This window comes from Thunnus albacares, chromosome 19 (assembly GCF_914725855.1).
Source record: "Thunnus albacares chromosome 19, fThuAlb1.1, whole genome shotgun sequence".
Classification (NCBI taxonomy): domain Eukaryota; kingdom Metazoa; phylum Chordata; class Actinopteri; order Scombriformes; family Scombridae; genus Thunnus; species Thunnus albacares.
The window spans coordinates 21,853,302-21,870,924 of record NC_058124.1 but is presented as its reverse complement, the minus strand read 5'-3'; the positions used below and the strand labels follow the sequence as shown (position 1 = coordinate 21,870,924).

Sequence of the window (17,623 nt, the reverse complement as noted above, 5' to 3'; positions counted from 1 at the left end):
CTCTATGTCCTCTTACTAACTTTTTCTGGAGTTTTAGACTGTATCACATGGTCTTCATCAACAGATAAAGTTTTCTCAGTTGTCATTAAACTGCAGATGTTCAAACTCACCATTATTCTGAGCACTTTAGAGCATAAAAGTTGAGCAAGACGTTTCATTCTTTTGATTTAGCAAACAAGGTTTTGGATTAACACAATCGTCGATCTTCTTGCACATTAAAATGTTTGTTTTTATTGGTACATTATGTCAGCCTTTAATGACCAACTTAACATCACAGTAAAACAGTAAAAGTTTGATTAAATTTTCCATTTTTCAACTCCAACATACAACTTTTGAAGCTCCATTAAACTGTTGTAATAACTCTATTATTACAATTGCATTATTGCTCCATTAAACTTGCTGTAAAAACTGGGGCAGCTGCATAAATATCTTTGATTTTAATGTGAAAACACAGAAATGCAGAAAATCCAAACGTGCAAAGTCACCACAACTTTTTTATTTTATTGCTCTGCAGACACAGATACTTCGCTGGTGTTCACACTATTTGATATCTTTCACACAACAAGCTCTTCCTTTCTTCTGCCTGTCTACATATGTTAATGTGGGTGACTGTACATCCAATTTAAACACAATCCATTAAGAAGATACATGAGGCCAACTCAACAATGGCCTCACAGTGCTGCAGGTTGCTTTGCATCAGGGTGTGAGTTCAGACTCATAGATAACCCTTGTTGTCCCAGCGGCCGGGGTGAGGCAGATGGGGAGAGGAACAATGGCCGGGCCCATGCGGAGGGCGGCAGTGACTGACACAGCCACTGAAGCTCCGAAGAATGCCTGGAGCCGAGCCAGAGCAATGGACCTAACTGTCCCTGCAGCAACCCCCCCCTCACCTGACCCTCCTCATTTCCCATGGTGCACTAGGGGGGACGACACCTTCAAAGACGGCCCCTGAGCGTCAGCAAGGCAGCAAACCATCCTGAAGGAGCAGCAGAGCATTGGCACTGTAGGCTTTGGACTAGCTTCGAAGAGGACTACTGAGTAGACAAAGGTCAATCCCACCCAACCTCAGCAACAGCTAAAATGGCTACAGCGAGCACCTCAGGGCAGAGCACCTTCGGACTCGGCAGGAAAAAGAAGAACCCAAGTCTCATGGATTCGATTAGCAAGTTCTTCGGAGGAGACAAAAAGAAAAGGAGCAAGGTGAGCAGCAATACATCCGGATTTACAGTAAAGGGACAGTTCACTTTTCTTTTTTTTTCCCAGTGGAGCTTTAACTCTTCCAGTGTTCCACTGTTAGTTTTTTTTTCTTCAAAGTACTGCAACACTGTGATATGTGCTGCTTATTTAGTGCTTAACTGAATTTGGTGGTATTTCTTAGGAATGCTAGTTTAAGTCAATGAGGCAAAAACTAAAATTTTAGTTTCTACATGTTAGTACCTGGTCTTCTGACTTATTGTTAATAGTTTTTAAAATCTTTTAGAAACATTTTGATCCACTTTAACTTGTCTAGATTGCGCTTTGCAGAGTTTGTAAAAAAACATAAAAGAGCAAAGCAAACTTTCTTGAAAATTTCAACTTAACTTAAAAGACTCTCAGTTGCAAAAACGACCTGAAAGAGCAGTTGCTGGTTTCGGATGTGACATGAGAAATTTACATTACTCATTTGATGGTTTAGTGCCTCATCAAAGGGCTTTTTGCTGAGGCAGTCAGATAGTTAACTCACCCAGTGACACATTCAGCTCAGTTTTGGATCAGTGATCTTTTCTTTTTGCAAGTTGCTTTTTAAGATTCAGGTTAAATTCCAGTTGCAGTTTGTAGATTTTCATGAGACAGAAGATGCTGCATAATTGTCGGGCAGCATGTCGCTGAAAAGAAGATTAATTAACAGAACACAGTTTCTGGATTTAAAAAAAATCAAAAGTAATGTGTTTCCTTATTTTTAGGTCATATTGATGCGCCAACAATATTTTTAATTTAGATGATTTGACTAAACTAGACTGTAGAATGGAAAAGTTTTTCAGACACTTGCTTTACTGATACAGATGTGTCGCTGCCTGCACAACTTACACCTACTTACTGAATCCTATTAACTGTGCACTTTGTAAAAATTGTTATATTACTGGCAGCAATAATGCTTCCCATAAGATGTTAACTTGCTGAACACCAGTTCTTCAGTTTAGATCTTTTTTTAACGATATTTATATCGAGCAGTTCATAATTTCTAATTCCTTTCAGTAGTGTAAGTGGCTTCGTTCCACCCATGCTGTTATTCTCAGTCTTCCATGCTTGCAAAGATATAAAACTCTAATACATAAAGCCACTGAGATGCTGTGAAGGAAAATGTAAGGCTTGTTTGTAATGGCAGCCGGGCCCTGAACTGTAGATAGAAAAGCTCGGACAAAACCTCTTTCAAGATTCAAGATTCAACCCTCAGTGATGGCAGGGCCCCTCGGGAATCATAGCTGCTCTCACATAGACTCCTTTCATCTGACATCCAAGCCTGTTTTCTGAGTAGATGCGGCACAAGGATGTCAGACTTCAGGTTTCGTGTCTTCACAAACTTTGATGCACTTTACCCGTTATGTTTGGATATATTCTTTCATTCTTTGCAGCCTTTCTGTCCTGTAGTACAATGCAGCACAAATAGAAAACCAAAAAATAGGCATCTGTGTGTACAAATCCATTTCTTTTCAGGTTTATTTCAGTTTTGATTCAAAAAATTACCATTAGTACTGCAGGATGAAAAGTACGAACAGCTGTCAGCAGTGCAGACAGAGATATGTGAGGTTGTTCTGAAGGGTTCGTTAGCTGCACCTTTCATACACCCACGAAGAGACGAGACTTGTGATTGACTCCTGAAAAATCTCTCAACTGTGCCCTAAAACTACAACGCTGTAGCCGACCACATCATCCTTCACTCTCTTAAATCTGTTTCCTTTCAGTCTCTTAATAGCTTTTAATTGAATTAATTTGCAGATTTCACATTATGGAACATGGTTTTCAGTCCTTTCTCATACGTGTCGTCTACTTTATTTTGCTTCTCTCTCATAATGTGAGCCTTGACATCCAGTAGGGCCTTGAAGTTATTGTAATTATTGTAATTATTGGATTAAGAGGCATGGTGCAGCTGCGAGCAACTTCCAGGAAAGAAAGAACTGATGTCTGTTCAAGCTCACGTCAGCCTATTGAATCATGAATATAGCTACTGCATAAAAAGATTTTTTGCTGTTGAGTTACATGATGTTTGAGTCCAGTTTAATTTCACAGTGGTGTTTCTTGACATTGTTGTATGCCGTACTGACTGTGTAGTTACTTGACCTCTGTTGATCTTCTCAGGGGTCATTCCGGGGTCATCTGTCCACCTCACCCCAGCAATCTGCTCGCCGCCGCACCAATGAAAATGCTGTGGTGCATTTCTTCAGGAGCATTGTAAGTTTTTTTGGCTCAAAATGTCATATACATATTGTATATATCACATCATATATCATGTGTTAACCTTGTATATTAAGTCATTTTTGGTGCACCAGGCTAACATCCAGAGTTTTGTTTAAATTTAGAAGACTGACTTCAGAGTTCGCCAGAGTTTGATGTCTGAAACTGCCACGAGTTGCACAAGTTAAACACAGACGAAACCCATTTCCTCCAAGTTCCTCTGTATTACTGTGTAATTGTCAGTGTTTTCCTTTTCTTTACTTTGGATCTAACTCTTGGCATCAGTAGCGTGGCAGCATTTCAAAAACAGCATGCTAAACTGTTTTCCTCCGCTCCCTCACTGATTACAGAGCCGCATGAATCATTTACATACAGATGATAAAAAAAAAAAAAAAGAATTGGAGGGGATTTCAATCAGCATCTCAACCATTTGTGTATTTCAAAACAGAGTTTGTTGTTCTATTTTCTTGCTGTGCGATGCAATCAGTCACTCTGTTGTTGTTGTTGTTGTTGTTGCCTGGTGTTCCTCAGGTTTCCACTCCTCAACCTAAATCCAGGGTGAGTCTCATTTTTCACCATATCAGTTTTTTTGATCACACCAGAGGTGTAGCAGCAGGGTGATCAAACTTACTCCTGAATGTTTGTTTTTTTTAGATGTGACTATCTTGTTAGTACTAATGTTCTCTGTCATTTTTGATGGACTCTACTCTGTCTTTCGGTAGAGTAACACCTTTAAGCCACTTTGTGTAAGATTACAATATATCTAACTTTGGCGCCATATGGTGGTAGTATCACGAAAAACACATGCAGCTAGGCCCCTGTCTCCACATGGATCTGAACCACAGTGACACTGGCAACTGATAGAGTGCATCAGTATTCACTAGGACTGTCTCATTTTTCTAAAAACAAAACTTTATGCCATAATAATACTCTCAAAGATGCTAAAGCTACATAATAAGATGAAGCTTAGCTGTTCTGTGAGGCTGTTTCTGGGCACAGCGGTACTTAGAGCGAAATGCTAACATTAGCATGCTAACATGCACACAATGACAATGTAAACATGCTGATGATTAGCAGGTAAAATGTTTACCATCCTAGTTTAGCATGTTAGCATGCTAACATTTGATAATTGGCACTAAACACAAAACCAATGCGGAAGTGCCAAAAACTGCAGTTCCTCGAATGGCCACTTGAGGCTGTCTCCAAAAGTGAGTCAATCCCCATAAATCCCCATGTTAAAACGCCCAACTTCACAGCAGAAATAACCATATTTACAGCCTGGTACAAAAAAAACGGTTTTGGTCTCCATAGCTAATTTCCCTTTTTATGACAACTGTACAGGGGGTGAACTTTTTTATAACTTAAAGCCATAAAGTTATGCATGATTAAGGACATGGCTGCTTTGAGTGACGGGTCACTAGCCGCTAGGTGGTTTGTTTGAGCAACCAGGCTTCATCCGGCCAACCTCAGCTCCACCTCTTTGCCCATTTTGGATTAGCCAGGAGTTAGGCGGAGTCAGGCACTTCCAAGATGGTGACGGCCGGAGCCGCCCACTAACTGCTCTTCAGAAACCAATGGGTGACGTCACAGAGGCTACGTCCATATTTTTCACAGTCTATGCACAAAACTCAGGCTGATGGGAATGTCGTTAGTTTTGCATCAAATTTTGATCCAATCATGTCACCAGATGACAGGTCAGAGTTACAACATCCTGTGGGGAGAATGAACATCTGCACCAAATTTCATGGCGATCCATCCAATAACTGTTGAGATACAACCATCCAGCTGATAGTGTGGCTAAAAAATCTACACATAGTGGCTTTAAGTTGTATGTTAACATGAAGGATAATTTTACTGTATTGTAATGTTTTAAATTTGACCTTGATGATGCTTAACGTATAGGTACTTTTATCCATTTTGTATTGTAATTTACCACCACATCACTGCTAATCTAATGCCTTTAACTGGAGGATTCCCAGATGTGTTGAGGAGGATGCATCTCATCTCATCTCATCATGTTACTGTTTGTTTCTTTTTCATGTCCAGTGGAGAGACCGCTTGGGCTTGGTACGTCACGCAATCTTACTTTCTTGAATCGAACAAAAGCCACACTGCTGATTGTGTGTGTGTGCAAAGATCCCGTCTAAATCTGTCTGTACAGAGCTCCTTCGCAATGTGTCCTTTGTCTGCAGTGCACCTGTTACCTAACCACGCTTGTTCTGTCTCTTTCTCACGTTGTCTGTCACTGCCTTCCTCCTTGATGAAAAATATCTTTTATACCTGAGCCAGTGGAATCAAGACTTATTCAAAAGGCGGGCTGATTCACCTGCGTTTACATCTAGTGGCTGAAAAGCAAATCTTATATCAGCTCGTGCTTGATAGGCGCTGCAGTAAATCACTTTCATTGAGTGATCAGTTGAAAAGGACTCATTTATTCATGATTGAAACCAACAAGGTTGGCTCATTGATACATTTATTACATTTAAATTTCCCCATCTTCTTTGCTTCAATCCAGAGCGGCTCGCTGCTTCTGGATGACTTTGAAACTGCTCAACTATTTATGAACCACAACCGGTAAACATTTTCTCTTAGGACCTCTCGGCCTGCATCACCCTCCTCCTCCTCCTCCTCCTCCTCCTCCTCCTCTTCCTCCTCTTTTTTCACACGTGTACTTCTCTGTAACACCTCCATCCCTCTGTGCCAGAGATGATTCACCACTCCATCTGTTTTGGCTTCCCCTCTCCTTTGTATCTTCTCATCTGTCTAGCCGTCCAGCTGTCCGGCTGTACGTGTAATTTGACAGCAATATCCTCCGTCAGTGTCAGTCAGTTCACTGCGGACCTTACCTTGTCCTTGTCATCCATGTTCTTTCTCCCAAAGGTTGCTGTTATCTGAGTGTGGTCCTCTCATGTGTTCATGTTTTCCTCCTTTCATGTGTCGACCATGTTACTCTCTCACAATAACAGATCAAAGATCAGAGACAACTGTTTCTTCCATGTCACACTGCTGCTGTTGCAAAAAAAGCACATACCTGCATCTTACATGCAGCCCAGACATTAAGGTTATATATTGTATCAATTTTATGACATGTAGGACTTTAAAAACTTGTCCATCATATCTTAAATTTCAAAACCCTGACATTTTACTTTTACTGTCCACAAGGGAAATTCAGCTTGCAGCAAAGCGCATTAGAAACTCAATGAAAACATAAATCCAAATACCAAATGGTCGATCGCAATGCAATTAAAGAGGATGAATAGTAAACAAAGAGATATCTGTGCAAAATGTCTAAAAACTTCAGTTCAGGCATTTATGGGACATATGCAGTTTTCTCTACATTTCTGAAAGATGCATAATTTTGTAGATATGTGTTTTTTGTCCAACAACAGCAATAATCGTGCCCTTTGTAACGAAACATTTTCAATTATTTTGTGCTTGGCATTTTGGTAAAGTAGTCTGACATCTCTGCTGCTCTGAGGTAAAATATACCTCATCTTGTGAAGAGAAAAGGCCATCAATGTAAAATGAATTAAATGTTTGGTTAAAGGTTACGCAAATGACAAAGCAACAAACATGGTTTCAGACCCAGGTTTCAGGTCTCCATCCGAGCTCACAGAGCATCTTTTTCTAGGCCTCGTCGCAGCGTGCCGAGAGCACAAAGTCGCCTGTCAGACGACGCAGAGACCAAAGCACACTGTCCAGACTCTTCAACCTGGTGAGCTCACCCCACGTTTGCCTTTTCCTCAATATTTGTTCTTTTCATCAGTAAAACTGGACCTCATACACACTGTTTCCTATCTGTGTTTGCCCAAATACAACAGTGATACTCTCATCAGAGATCAGTGAGTAATAAATAAATATAATGATTCACCATTTCAGCTTGTAGACTTCTCATTCGTCATGTTTCATCAACATGCTCTCACAGCAACCTGTCACCATAATAAACTAACGAGCTGAAGAGCAACATTTTGCACACATTTAAAACCAAAAATGTCATCTCTCTTACACATATTCATTGATCTTTTGAATCATGTCCATCTACCTAGACTTTTTTGAAGGTTTACTTTCAGTCTGGATGATCTCCCTGCATCCCACTAAATGTGAATTATTTGACAATCACATCTTTCATGAACTTTCGGCACAGTTTCCACTGAAAACTACATCACCCCAAATTGCTCTTAGATAGAAAATAGATGTTTTTCTCAGCCACCTCATCATCCTCCCTCTTCTCTCCAGGGAGATACCAAGTCCCGTACACCCTCTAAACGCTGGAGCACCATCTTCTAAGCTCTCCGCCGAGGACCAAACCACAGATCCAAAGCCGATGGGACAAGACGAAGGAGGAGGAGGAGGAGGAACAGATCTGCACGCGGCGGACTCACAACCTCAAGAAATGTTAACCCACTAACATGAGCTTCCTGTATCTTTAGACAATGACACAACATTGGCACGGTATAAAATCCACTCTTCGGGGATGTACTGTGCCAAGTTTGGTCATGCTTTTAGTAAAATATCTTTCTTTAAAAATCATCCATTTGGTCTGATGGTGCTAGTGTCTGCTGTCCGGTGTCTGAGGTTTGTTCATGGCAGATGTTTGTTTTTCTATTTGTCTCCTGTTGTCTGCTTTTTGTACACGAGTGACGCTTTGTGTTATCTCGCTGCTTTCTAGAAGACTCACACGCCAAATGCGTCATTGTTTTCGTTTCATGTGAGAAATCTAGACGGAGAGTGGTCCTGTTTGTGGTTGTTGTGCTTGAGTGAAATGTATGTTGAAGATACAATGCATTTTGAAGATACAACTGGAAACTTATGAGTAGTATGGACTCTAATATTGTTTTCATGTAACAGGTTTTATTTCACTGTGCCTCAGTGTGGTTAATAAACATGTACAATATGATGCTATGTAAGTCTATCAAGTGAAAAGAATAAAATGCCCTTTTTAAATGCACTGTTACGTAACTGAAAAATGTCCTAAAAATGACTGTTTGCACTCTTTCCTACTGTATGTAGCTGTTGCATCTTTTTCATTTATGGTGATTTGTCTGCCTGTATCTTAAATTCAGTTTGAAGTTTGAATGTTGTTTGTGTTTTATTTATAAAATGAAAGACAAAAGGTTTGTTTTATCTGATGGTCAGATCGTAAGTGGTTCGAAGGTTTAAGGTGGAAGAAGCAAGATGGCGTAAGGATTTCAGTACTGAAGAGCAATATGTTCATTTCAAATGTCCTGACGCATAATTTGTCCATTTTTTTTTGCGTCCATCATAAATTACATTGCCATTTTCATTTGTACATGATCTGTGTGTACGTTCACTTTAACTGAATAGTCAAAAGCAGTGTAAAGATGTTTTTTTCTGAGGTTGCTGATATGTGGTGGTGCTACAGTATTAGGAAATGATACTTAGAAAACTGTCTTTCCTCTTAATGTAAAACTCTGTTGTTTTTTTTTAATGTTCAGCCTAACTGGAAATAAACATCCTTCGTCTTCTCTTAGTTGAGAGTTTTTAAGTGTTTTAAAGTCTGAACACTTCTTGTCTTACATTTTAGGAAGATCATTACGATAACACATGCAGAATAAGTCATACATTTCTTATATACATACATTTTCTTTTATACTAAAACATCTGGGAACTTCAATGTTTATGAAAGGAAATATTCAATTTCTGACATTTAATCAAAGCATTCTTGGTTGATTGGGAACGACACAGCGGTGTTTTTTGTGCAGGTATTTAAAGGAAAACACAATCCAACCAAATTGTACCCTGATGTTTGAAGCTATGACAATAATCGACAGTAGAGGGGGTGGGGGGCGTATCTGCCCCCAATTCAACCCATAATCAATCACTGAAAAGACTCCCACACACTCTTGAAATATCCTCCAGAACCCAATCATCATCTATCTCGAACATGAATCCCAATATCAAACTGTTCTCTGAGATGTAATTGAGCAATAAACAAGAATGAGTCATCCTCATTAGATTCCCTTGTCAATACTCAGAAGTGAGGAAAACAGTGTTTCTCATCATTAGAAACAATGCTGATAGAAGTTTTCAAGGACAACTGCCCCTAAAACCACAATTAGCACAGAGCTCCGTCTCTCCTGCATGCAATGTTCCTGCGATAATTGGCTCAGTGGCCTAAAGTCAGCATTACACAAGAGAGAGGTGAAAGGCAATTTTCCTGTGCTTGACACACTTAAACATTCACATAAAGAGCTAAATATACATGATGCTATTCACTGTGGTTTGTCTTTACACTGATTCCAGCCACAAAAATGTCTGGTCAGGAGAAAATATTACAGCAAAATATAAGACAGATATGTTGGATTTAAAATCTCAAAAAGGAAATTTCTCTCATAGAAGCTCAAATACTCAACGCAAAATGCGTAATCCCAATATGATTTAAGCATTTTCTCAACCTGCATCACCTTACTTTGACAGGAAAAATGCTGTAAATCTCAGCAAACTGTTGTGTAATCCCTCATACCATGTCCTAATTTCATTTAACTGCTTACATATACTGCACATTGATCCTTGTTGCACCTTTTTGTAAGGTTGCTCTTTGATTGTCACAACCTTATGTTTACCATTGAAATGGAAATCTCTATATGCTGTCCCCCCTCTGAATGCACCTGAATACATTAAATCACAGTCCCATTCATTAGTTCGCCGTCTTTCAGGGTCCCTGGGTGTTTTTTCACAAATGATGGAGGACGCTTTCTTCAAACACGCTAAAGACCTTTTGCATAATTCAATGCTGCCACAATGTTGAGCAAGAGAGACCTCTGCTGCTCTACCGTTATGCTGCAAAGGAACTGTTCTAAAAGTGTTAAAGTGGTAAACTGCCTGAGAATGACCCACAATGTTCCAGAATGAGCCACAGTGTTCCGGAATGAGCCTCAGTGTTCCGGAATGAGCCTCAGTGTTCCAGAATGAGCCTCAGTGTTCTAGAATGAGCCTCAGTGTTCTAGAATGGTTCACAATTCGTCAAAATGAGCCTCAATGTTTCAGAATGAATTACATTCCACAGTCAATTAGAAAATTCCAAACTGTTTTAATTACCATATACATCAAAACTTCTTTCCTTTACATTGTGTGAAGAATTGTGGCACAAGAAAAATGATCTATAACTTTGTATTTGTTTTATACTGCAGGCCAGTGGAAAATAATTCATGTGCAAAATGCAAATCAACTTTATTCAGGCTCAAGAATTACATTCACAACACTGATCGATACAGATGTAGGTTACAGCATCACTAAACAAGAACTGAGCCTACATGATACTGCACAATTTGAATGAAGTATATGATTGTTCTTTTTTTTTTTTTTTCCAAAATACACAACATGAAAAGAGTGCACATACAAAGGATAAAATAAAAGCAGCTTTTCAAAGAAGCCTTCGATGATTTGTGTCCGCGGACTTTTTTAAAGTCACCATGTGATTCATTGTCCAAGCATGTAGTTTCACATTTGTGTTTAACTTCTGCTAAAACTCTCACTCGCCTCCTCTTTAAAAACATGACTACCGGTGTCCAAATTTTGTGGCTGAGTTCTTAACTCATCCACAATCCCAGACACACTCCCCAGCAGGCCACCCATCCCATCCGCCATCTCCCCGTGAAAATACACCTCCTCCACTTTCACCTGTCCTCCCATTGCGAGAAAAGCCTCCCCTTCATCAAATCCATAATTGCAACTGTCATCGATATCCGCTGCTGCTGTGGTCGTTTGGTTGTTGTTAGCCGAGGAGCTGGAGGCGAGTCTCTCACATTTGGCCTGATGTCTCAGGAAGCTGTCTCTCCAAATGACTTTCTTCCCACACAAGCCGCACTCGTAGGGCCGCAGCCCTCCGTGCGTCTTAAGGTGCTTGGTTAGATGGTGCTTCATCTTGAAGGACTTTGTGCAAACAGGGCAGCAAAAAGGCCGCAGATTGAGGTGCTGCATCTTCACGTGTCGGTCACGCATACTCTTCAGGGTGTAGGCTTTGCCGCAGTGGCAGAAGTGGACTTTGCCCGTGTACGGAGCGCCAGCAAGGGAGACGGAGGATGATGAAGATGGGGTTGGGGGTGAAGGTGGTGGCGGGAATGCAGCGGAGGAGGGGGACAAATGGCGGCTGGAGGTGGGTGTCAATGAGCCTCCCTGTTCCACGCTGGTGGAGGGCCAGCTCACCTCCGAGCCTGCCATGGTGAAGTCAGGAGACACAGGCACTAAAGGCCTCTGGGAAACCTGTCCTGTGCCATCTTCAATCTCATCATATGTGTCTCTGCTAAAGGTCCCTTCTGTGAAACATTCAAAGTCCACATTCTCTTCCTCCTCATCTTCATCCTCGTCTTTACTGCAGCTGGCAGCCTCGCCCTCCTGAGGCCTCGGCTCTTGTTGAGACCAGGGACCCGTCTGCCACTGCAGCCGGGCTGAAACCGAGCAGGACGGGCCCGGAACTCCTTCATTTTTTTGGCACGCATGAACGTTGGGCAGGTCAGAGGAGGGAACACCTCCTACCAAATCTCTCTGCACCTTTTCCTTGATCTCCTCCTCACTCTCCTTCCCCGCGGCATGTCGGGCTTCCACGTTCTCATTTGAAATTGGGTGGAAGTCTGCTGGAGAAATGAAAAACAAAATCACATGTAGATAGCAAGTGTATATTCATTTACACTATGCACAGAACCAAACAAAACATTTAACATTTGAGATCTGTGCTGCTTTTTTTAGTAAATGAAAACAAGTTTTTCTATTACCATGTTTATGCCAGAATTCATAATTACAGACAGAAAACAAGTAGAATTTACTGCCATTTAATTACAGAGATTTGTTGTTTGTGTTTAAAGTAAAATGAGGCTTTCATATCTTACCACAGTGTCCCATTTGTGCAAAGCCTTGCTTCTTCTCCTCCGCCTCTTCTCCTACTCCCTCATCTGCCTCGATCTCTCTTTTCTCATTCTTCCTCTTCTCTAGTGTCTCATCACTCTCCCCGCTATCTCTATTTTTATCAGGCAGTCTATCAGCGCTCAGCGGCGCTCCCCGCTGTTGAAACCTGGCTTTCTGCTTTAATGCCTCACCACTAGGGAACCCCCCGTGGTGCCGGCTATTGTGGCCAGGTCCATCATGACCAAAGTGGCTGGTTTTGGCTTGGCTTGATACCCATGCCTCTTCACAGCTGGTGTAATCATTCTCCGCATAGCCAGGGAGGGCGTCCAGTTTAGAGTCCGTTAAGTGCTGGCCTGATGAGGGCCGTGGACGCCCCCATCTAGGAAACTGCTGCGGGCGTCTCCATGTAGCTAAGGGAGGCAAGGCGTCAGGCTTCCTCTCCTTCTTTCTTCCCTCTCGTTCCAGATATAAGCAGTCGGTGCTGCTCGGGGACTGCTGTCGAGATGCGGTGCCGGGATGAGCTGCAGCGGCCTCTCCTGGGGTGACTTCTGCCGAGGGCCGGGACCTCTTCAGGATCTCGGTGCATTTGTCCACGATGTGCCACATCTGGAGGAAACTGGCCACAGTGACATAGTTGACAATGTCATCATGCACAATGCTCAGCTGGCCTGTGTAGGCCGAACTCAGGACACTCTCGAAGGCCACTGGGTCCATAACTGAGGGCAGGGAAACCGTTGTAACGTTCTTCAGTAACACCTGTTGACAGATGGGAATAAAGACAAAGTTTTAGGCATCTGGATCATTGACTTTAGATAATATGGACGACGTGTCTCCACTTCCTGCCACTATGCAAAAGTGAAGCCAAAATATCTCGTTTCCAGGAGCTGCCATCTTGCTTGTGTGACGTCATTTGCAGCCAGAGTCTGCGCAGTAGAGTCGGGCGGCAGGATGACAGCCTGCGCAACACATCCACTCAGCCGTCCCTCGCCCTGATAGAGGTTTGAGAGCGGCTGTCAGAGCTGTCAATCATGATGTCACTAACCCTTTTTATATCGTAAAACAACTAATTACAAACAGACTCATCAGAAGAATGAGTGCTTGGACAAACATCAGCATGAGAAGAACTACCTAAAATAACAGAAACCATCTTTGGGATAAAAATTTATTTGGTGTGTATTTTGATTTTTCAGTTTGGCTGATTTTTTAGTTTTTTTAGTTTGGCTCATGTCTGTACTGCAGCCAGCCACCAGGGGGTGATGGAGATGTTTTGGCTTCACTTTTGGGGAGCTGTCAGACATCCATATTTATATACAGTCTATAATCTGGAGGAGAATGTAGGGAGACTGAAGTGGCCAAAACAACAGTACCTTATAGTAACTGAATGAATCTGTATTGCACACTGATACAGCCTGGCCTACCTGGTCATGGAAGTAAGGTGAGGACGCAGCGAGCACACAGCGATGAGCCCTGAACACTTGACCTTGCACCTGGATGGAGAGGTCGCACAGCCTGCCCTCCTCCCGCTGCCGGTTCAGGTTGTCCAAAACGGCGGCGCGGGCGGCAGGAAAACACACCTGCACAGTCAAACCAGCTGGAGTCGAAGAGGCATTGCAGGTCGGATCCATGGTCACGCAAAACTAGAGAGAAGATCAGTTATTAATAATAAGCGCAAAATCAAACATTTTGCTTTTGTTGAAGAGAAGGGTGGATTAACTTGAGGAACATGACATCTATGTATAGTATTTGTTGATGACGGTTGCACTTTGCTTTTAATCAACACAGAAATGTACAATGCAAGTAGGAGAACGTATGTATATCATTGTCAAAACAGTGACAAGATATTTAAATTAGTATAAACTAATTCTCAAAAGACTTTCTTTGATTTCAACATCCTCAGTTCAGATGAATACACTCTAAATTCATTTAAAAGAGAGGAAATTTAAGGGCCAATGTTCCTCCATTTACATACATGAATATAATATTTTTTCGGCACTTAGAGCTAAAATAATTAGTCGATTAATCGATTAGTTGATCAACAGAAAGTTAATCTGAAACCATATTCATCTTGGTTCTTCTTATGTGATGTTAAATTGAATCTCTGCCAGTTTTGAACTGTTGTTTGAGCAAAAAAGCAATTTGAAGATGTCAAACTGTATCAGGCTCTGGAAAAAAAAACTTTACTTATAATAATTTCCTCTAAAAAGTCGCCCACCAACACTACAAAACATAAATATTCAGTTTTCTATCAAATAAGCTAAAGAAAAGCAGGAAATCCTCACAAATGAGGACCTGAAAGTAGTATGTTCTCTTTTTGAAAACTGACCATCAATTAGTTTTTGACAATCACTTCATTTGCTGATTACTTATTTGTCAATCAACTAATCGATTTGTGGTTAGAGCTCTACAGTGTCAGATAAATCTAAAGTAGGCAGTGGTGGAAGAAGTATTCAGATCCTTTACTTAAGTAAAAGTACCAATACAGCAATGTAAAAATACTCTATTACAAGTAAAAGTCCTGCAGAAAAAATCCTACTTAAGTAAAAGTACATAAGTATTAGCAGCAAAATGTATTTTAGGTATTAATGTTAAAGTACTCCTTGTCCCCCTGACTGATATATTATTATATATGACATCATTAGATTATTAATGCTGAAGCATCAGTGTTAGAGCAGCATGTTACCGTTGTAGCTGCTGGAGGCTACTTTATATACAGTTAGCTAGTTTAGTCCAGTGGTTCCCAACTAGGGGTCAAGCCCCTCCAAAGGGTCACCAGATACATCTGAGGGGTCGTGAGATCATTGATGGGAGAGGAAAGAAGAAAAATCAAAGTTCTGATACACAAATCTGTTTCACTTTTTGAAGTTTTTCTCTAAACTTTGATTTTTGGTGAAATATTCGAACATTTACTGAAATGAAACCATGTGAGAAGTTTAGAGGAGGAAGTCACTATTTGATGGAGTTGTTAACAACTCATAGACATTTGAAATGTGACTCCAACTACACACTGCTTTTTGTACGACGTCAAAAGCCAAAAAGGTTAACAGTTGTATTTTAAAAGCTTGTTTTATTATCCATTGTGTCAAATCTTCATAAGAAAAGTAACTAAAGTTGTCAAATACATATAGTGGAGAAGAAAGTACAATATTTCGCTCTGAAATGTAGTGAAGTGGAGGTATAAAGTAGCATCAAATGGAAATACTCGAGTAAAGTACAAGTAACGTTACCTCAAAAATGTACTTAAGTACAGTTGACTTTGGTAAATGTACTTAGTTACTTTCCATCACTGGTTATTTATCAACTGACTAATCGATTAATTTACTTGTGGTTAAGAGCTCTTCAGTGTCAGATAAATTAAAAGTAGGTAGACTGTCGATATTTAATGATAATTGTGTGTATCTTTTCCAAACTGTTCAGATTTGTGACATGAAGAGTTTCCACCTGATGGTCATTAACGCATGTAGCTTGCTACAGTTAGCCTTCCACTGTACGAAGCACAAAGTTAGTTAACAAAGCCCGTCGCTATACGGTTATCGTTAAACAGCAACTGTATTGTCTACATGAAATCTGGTTGTATCCACCAGACACACTGTCATGTTTTAGTGTCCCTGCTAGTCCTTATTAATCCACATATACTCATGGTCTTTCCTACGTTAGCTTGTAGCTAACCACCGTTAGCTAGCTAGCAGTTAGCTTAATTACTTTACCTTTGTTTGTCGGCACGTCGAGCTTTTAACTTCTATACGTGACGTCGCTGTACTATTTGCAGCACATTGTTTTTCGTGAATACCACATGTGAAGTGCCATCTCTTTGTTTGTGTGGAAAAATAAATAAATAAAGGTGAACACGCTAGCAAAGGCTATAAGCAGCTTGCCCGGAGGCGTTGCTGATGCTAGCTGGTTGACAAAACAGCATCAGCATCCTCACACACAACGCGAGTGGGTGTTAGGTGTGAAAGTTGGGTTGAATTATTATCAAATGTCATCATACGGGACACATTCAGCTGCAGCTGAAGCCGCGGGGCTGTCTGACTGATATGATGACAGCTGAATATACAGCTGGTCGAGCTGTTATGAGAAGTTATTGACTGATGCAGCGTTTCATGAACAACTTGTGTTGACAGAAAGATGCTAACATTGATCACCCCGCCCCGCTGGAGTCCCGTTAAAGGGCCAGTTCACTCAAATATCAGTGCAACCCTTTGCCACAAATGCTACAGCACCCCCCATTTTTTTCTTTTTTTTTTCTTTTTTATTAAATGTGCTGCTTTTATTCAAGTCAGTTTAAATACAGCGGGGCAGAAGCTGAAGCAATCGTCACATACAGCACCTGCTCACTCCCTCCCTCTCTCCCTCTCTCTCTCTCTCTCTCTGTCACACACACACACACACACACACACACATTCACACACACACACACTCACGCAGTTTTACCGCAGTGCTTCTGCAGCATCCTCCGAACCGAGCGACAGAGCCGCCGCCGCTGTGGCGCAGGAAAAACACCGCTAACTGAGCACAGGAAGTGCTTATGTTTTGTCCATTTTTTCATGTGCCCGTGTGCGCTCAAGCAGCTTTATCTGCAATGCCAGCACGACCGAAGCATCTCTTCTGCGAGCCCGGGGTCATCAGATAGGTGAAATTACAAGTCTTTCCACAATCAGCTGTCACCGCAGCAGAGGACAGTATTTTTTTTTTTTTTTTATTAATTTTTCCCGAGGAGACGACTCAGCCCGAGGAGAGGAGAGGAGGCCTCTGATTCAGGACAGTAGGCTCTGATTTTTAGTGATCCGATTAAGGATAAATATCTTTTGACCATTAGATTGGTCTGCATTCAATATCGGTAGCGTGTAGCCTGTTAGAGGTAGCCATTTAATTCTTATCATAGAGCATGCAAATTAATAATATATGCACTGACATTAAGTGTAATGTAGACGTTCAGTCAGTAGCTGGCATGTTGCACATTATATAAACACATTTTAAAACCTATCAGTACCTTTGTGTACCTGTGCTGTCTGTACTTTGCCAACATAAGAAGAGAGAAGATACTAGGCTACACAAATAAAATTGACTTGACTTGAGCATGTGGCCCCAGACAGGTCTAACGATTGCTCAGTGCATCGCACATTAGGACCTCAGGGAAAAAGATAATCAAATCTCAGGGTGAAGATCTGGGGATCACTGTGAGTCATCACATATCTGGATTGTTTCATGTGCTTCTTGATAATTAAAAGCAGAAAGCCCATATCTTGAATGCATTAATTTAACAGAGATGAATTGTGGGACTGTCTCAAAACAGCAATAATCTCTGGCAATAAATGCTGTAACAACAGGA

The 17,623-nt window shown here is 41.2% G+C and overlaps 2 protein-coding genes across 6 annotated transcripts; one reads left to right on the top strand and one right to left on the bottom strand.

Annotated features, from left to right (window-relative positions):
- Positions 1 to 859: 859 nt before the first annotated feature.
- On the top strand, positions 860 to 8,923 carry mbpa (myelin basic protein a). Of its 2 annotated transcripts, XM_044336018.1 has the most exons (6): positions 872 to 1,200; positions 3,337 to 3,429; positions 3,964 to 3,990; positions 5,479 to 5,499; positions 7,064 to 7,147; positions 7,669 to 8,923. In XM_044336018.1, the coding sequence occupies exons 1-6, from the start codon at positions 1,081 to 1,083 to the stop codon at positions 7,717 to 7,719; spliced, it is 396 nt and encodes a 131-aa protein (XP_044191953.1). In that variant the 5' UTR covers positions 872 to 1,080; the 3' UTR covers positions 7,720 to 8,923. The 2 variants fall into 2 exon arrangements, with proteins under 2 accessions (XP_044191954.1, XP_044191953.1); XM_044336019.1 differs by lacking the exons at positions 3,964 to 3,990; positions 5,479 to 5,499 and having other exon boundaries at positions 860 to 1,200; positions 7,669 to 7,832.
- Positions 8,924 to 10,463: 1,540 nt separating this feature from the next.
- zbtb22a (zinc finger and BTB domain containing 22a) lies at positions 10,464 to 16,808 on the bottom strand. Of its 4 annotated transcripts, none has more exons than XM_044336008.1 (4): positions 16,726 to 16,808; positions 13,713 to 13,931; positions 12,279 to 13,050; positions 10,464 to 12,026 (listed from the first exon to the last, which is right to left on the bottom strand). In XM_044336008.1, the coding sequence occupies exons 2-4, from the start codon at positions 13,917 to 13,919 to the stop codon at positions 10,906 to 10,908; spliced, it is 2,100 nt and encodes a 699-aa protein (XP_044191943.1). In that variant the 5' UTR covers positions 13,920 to 13,931; positions 16,726 to 16,808; the 3' UTR covers positions 10,464 to 10,905. The 4 variants fall into 4 exon arrangements, with proteins under 4 accessions (XP_044191943.1, XP_044191941.1, XP_044191944.1 ...); XM_044336006.1 differs by having other exon boundaries at positions 16,716 to 16,801; XM_044336009.1 differs by lacking the exon at positions 16,726 to 16,808 and adding an exon at positions 15,999 to 16,676 and having other exon boundaries at positions 10,464 to 12,023.
- Between the last annotated feature and the right edge of the window lie 815 nt (positions 16,809 to 17,623).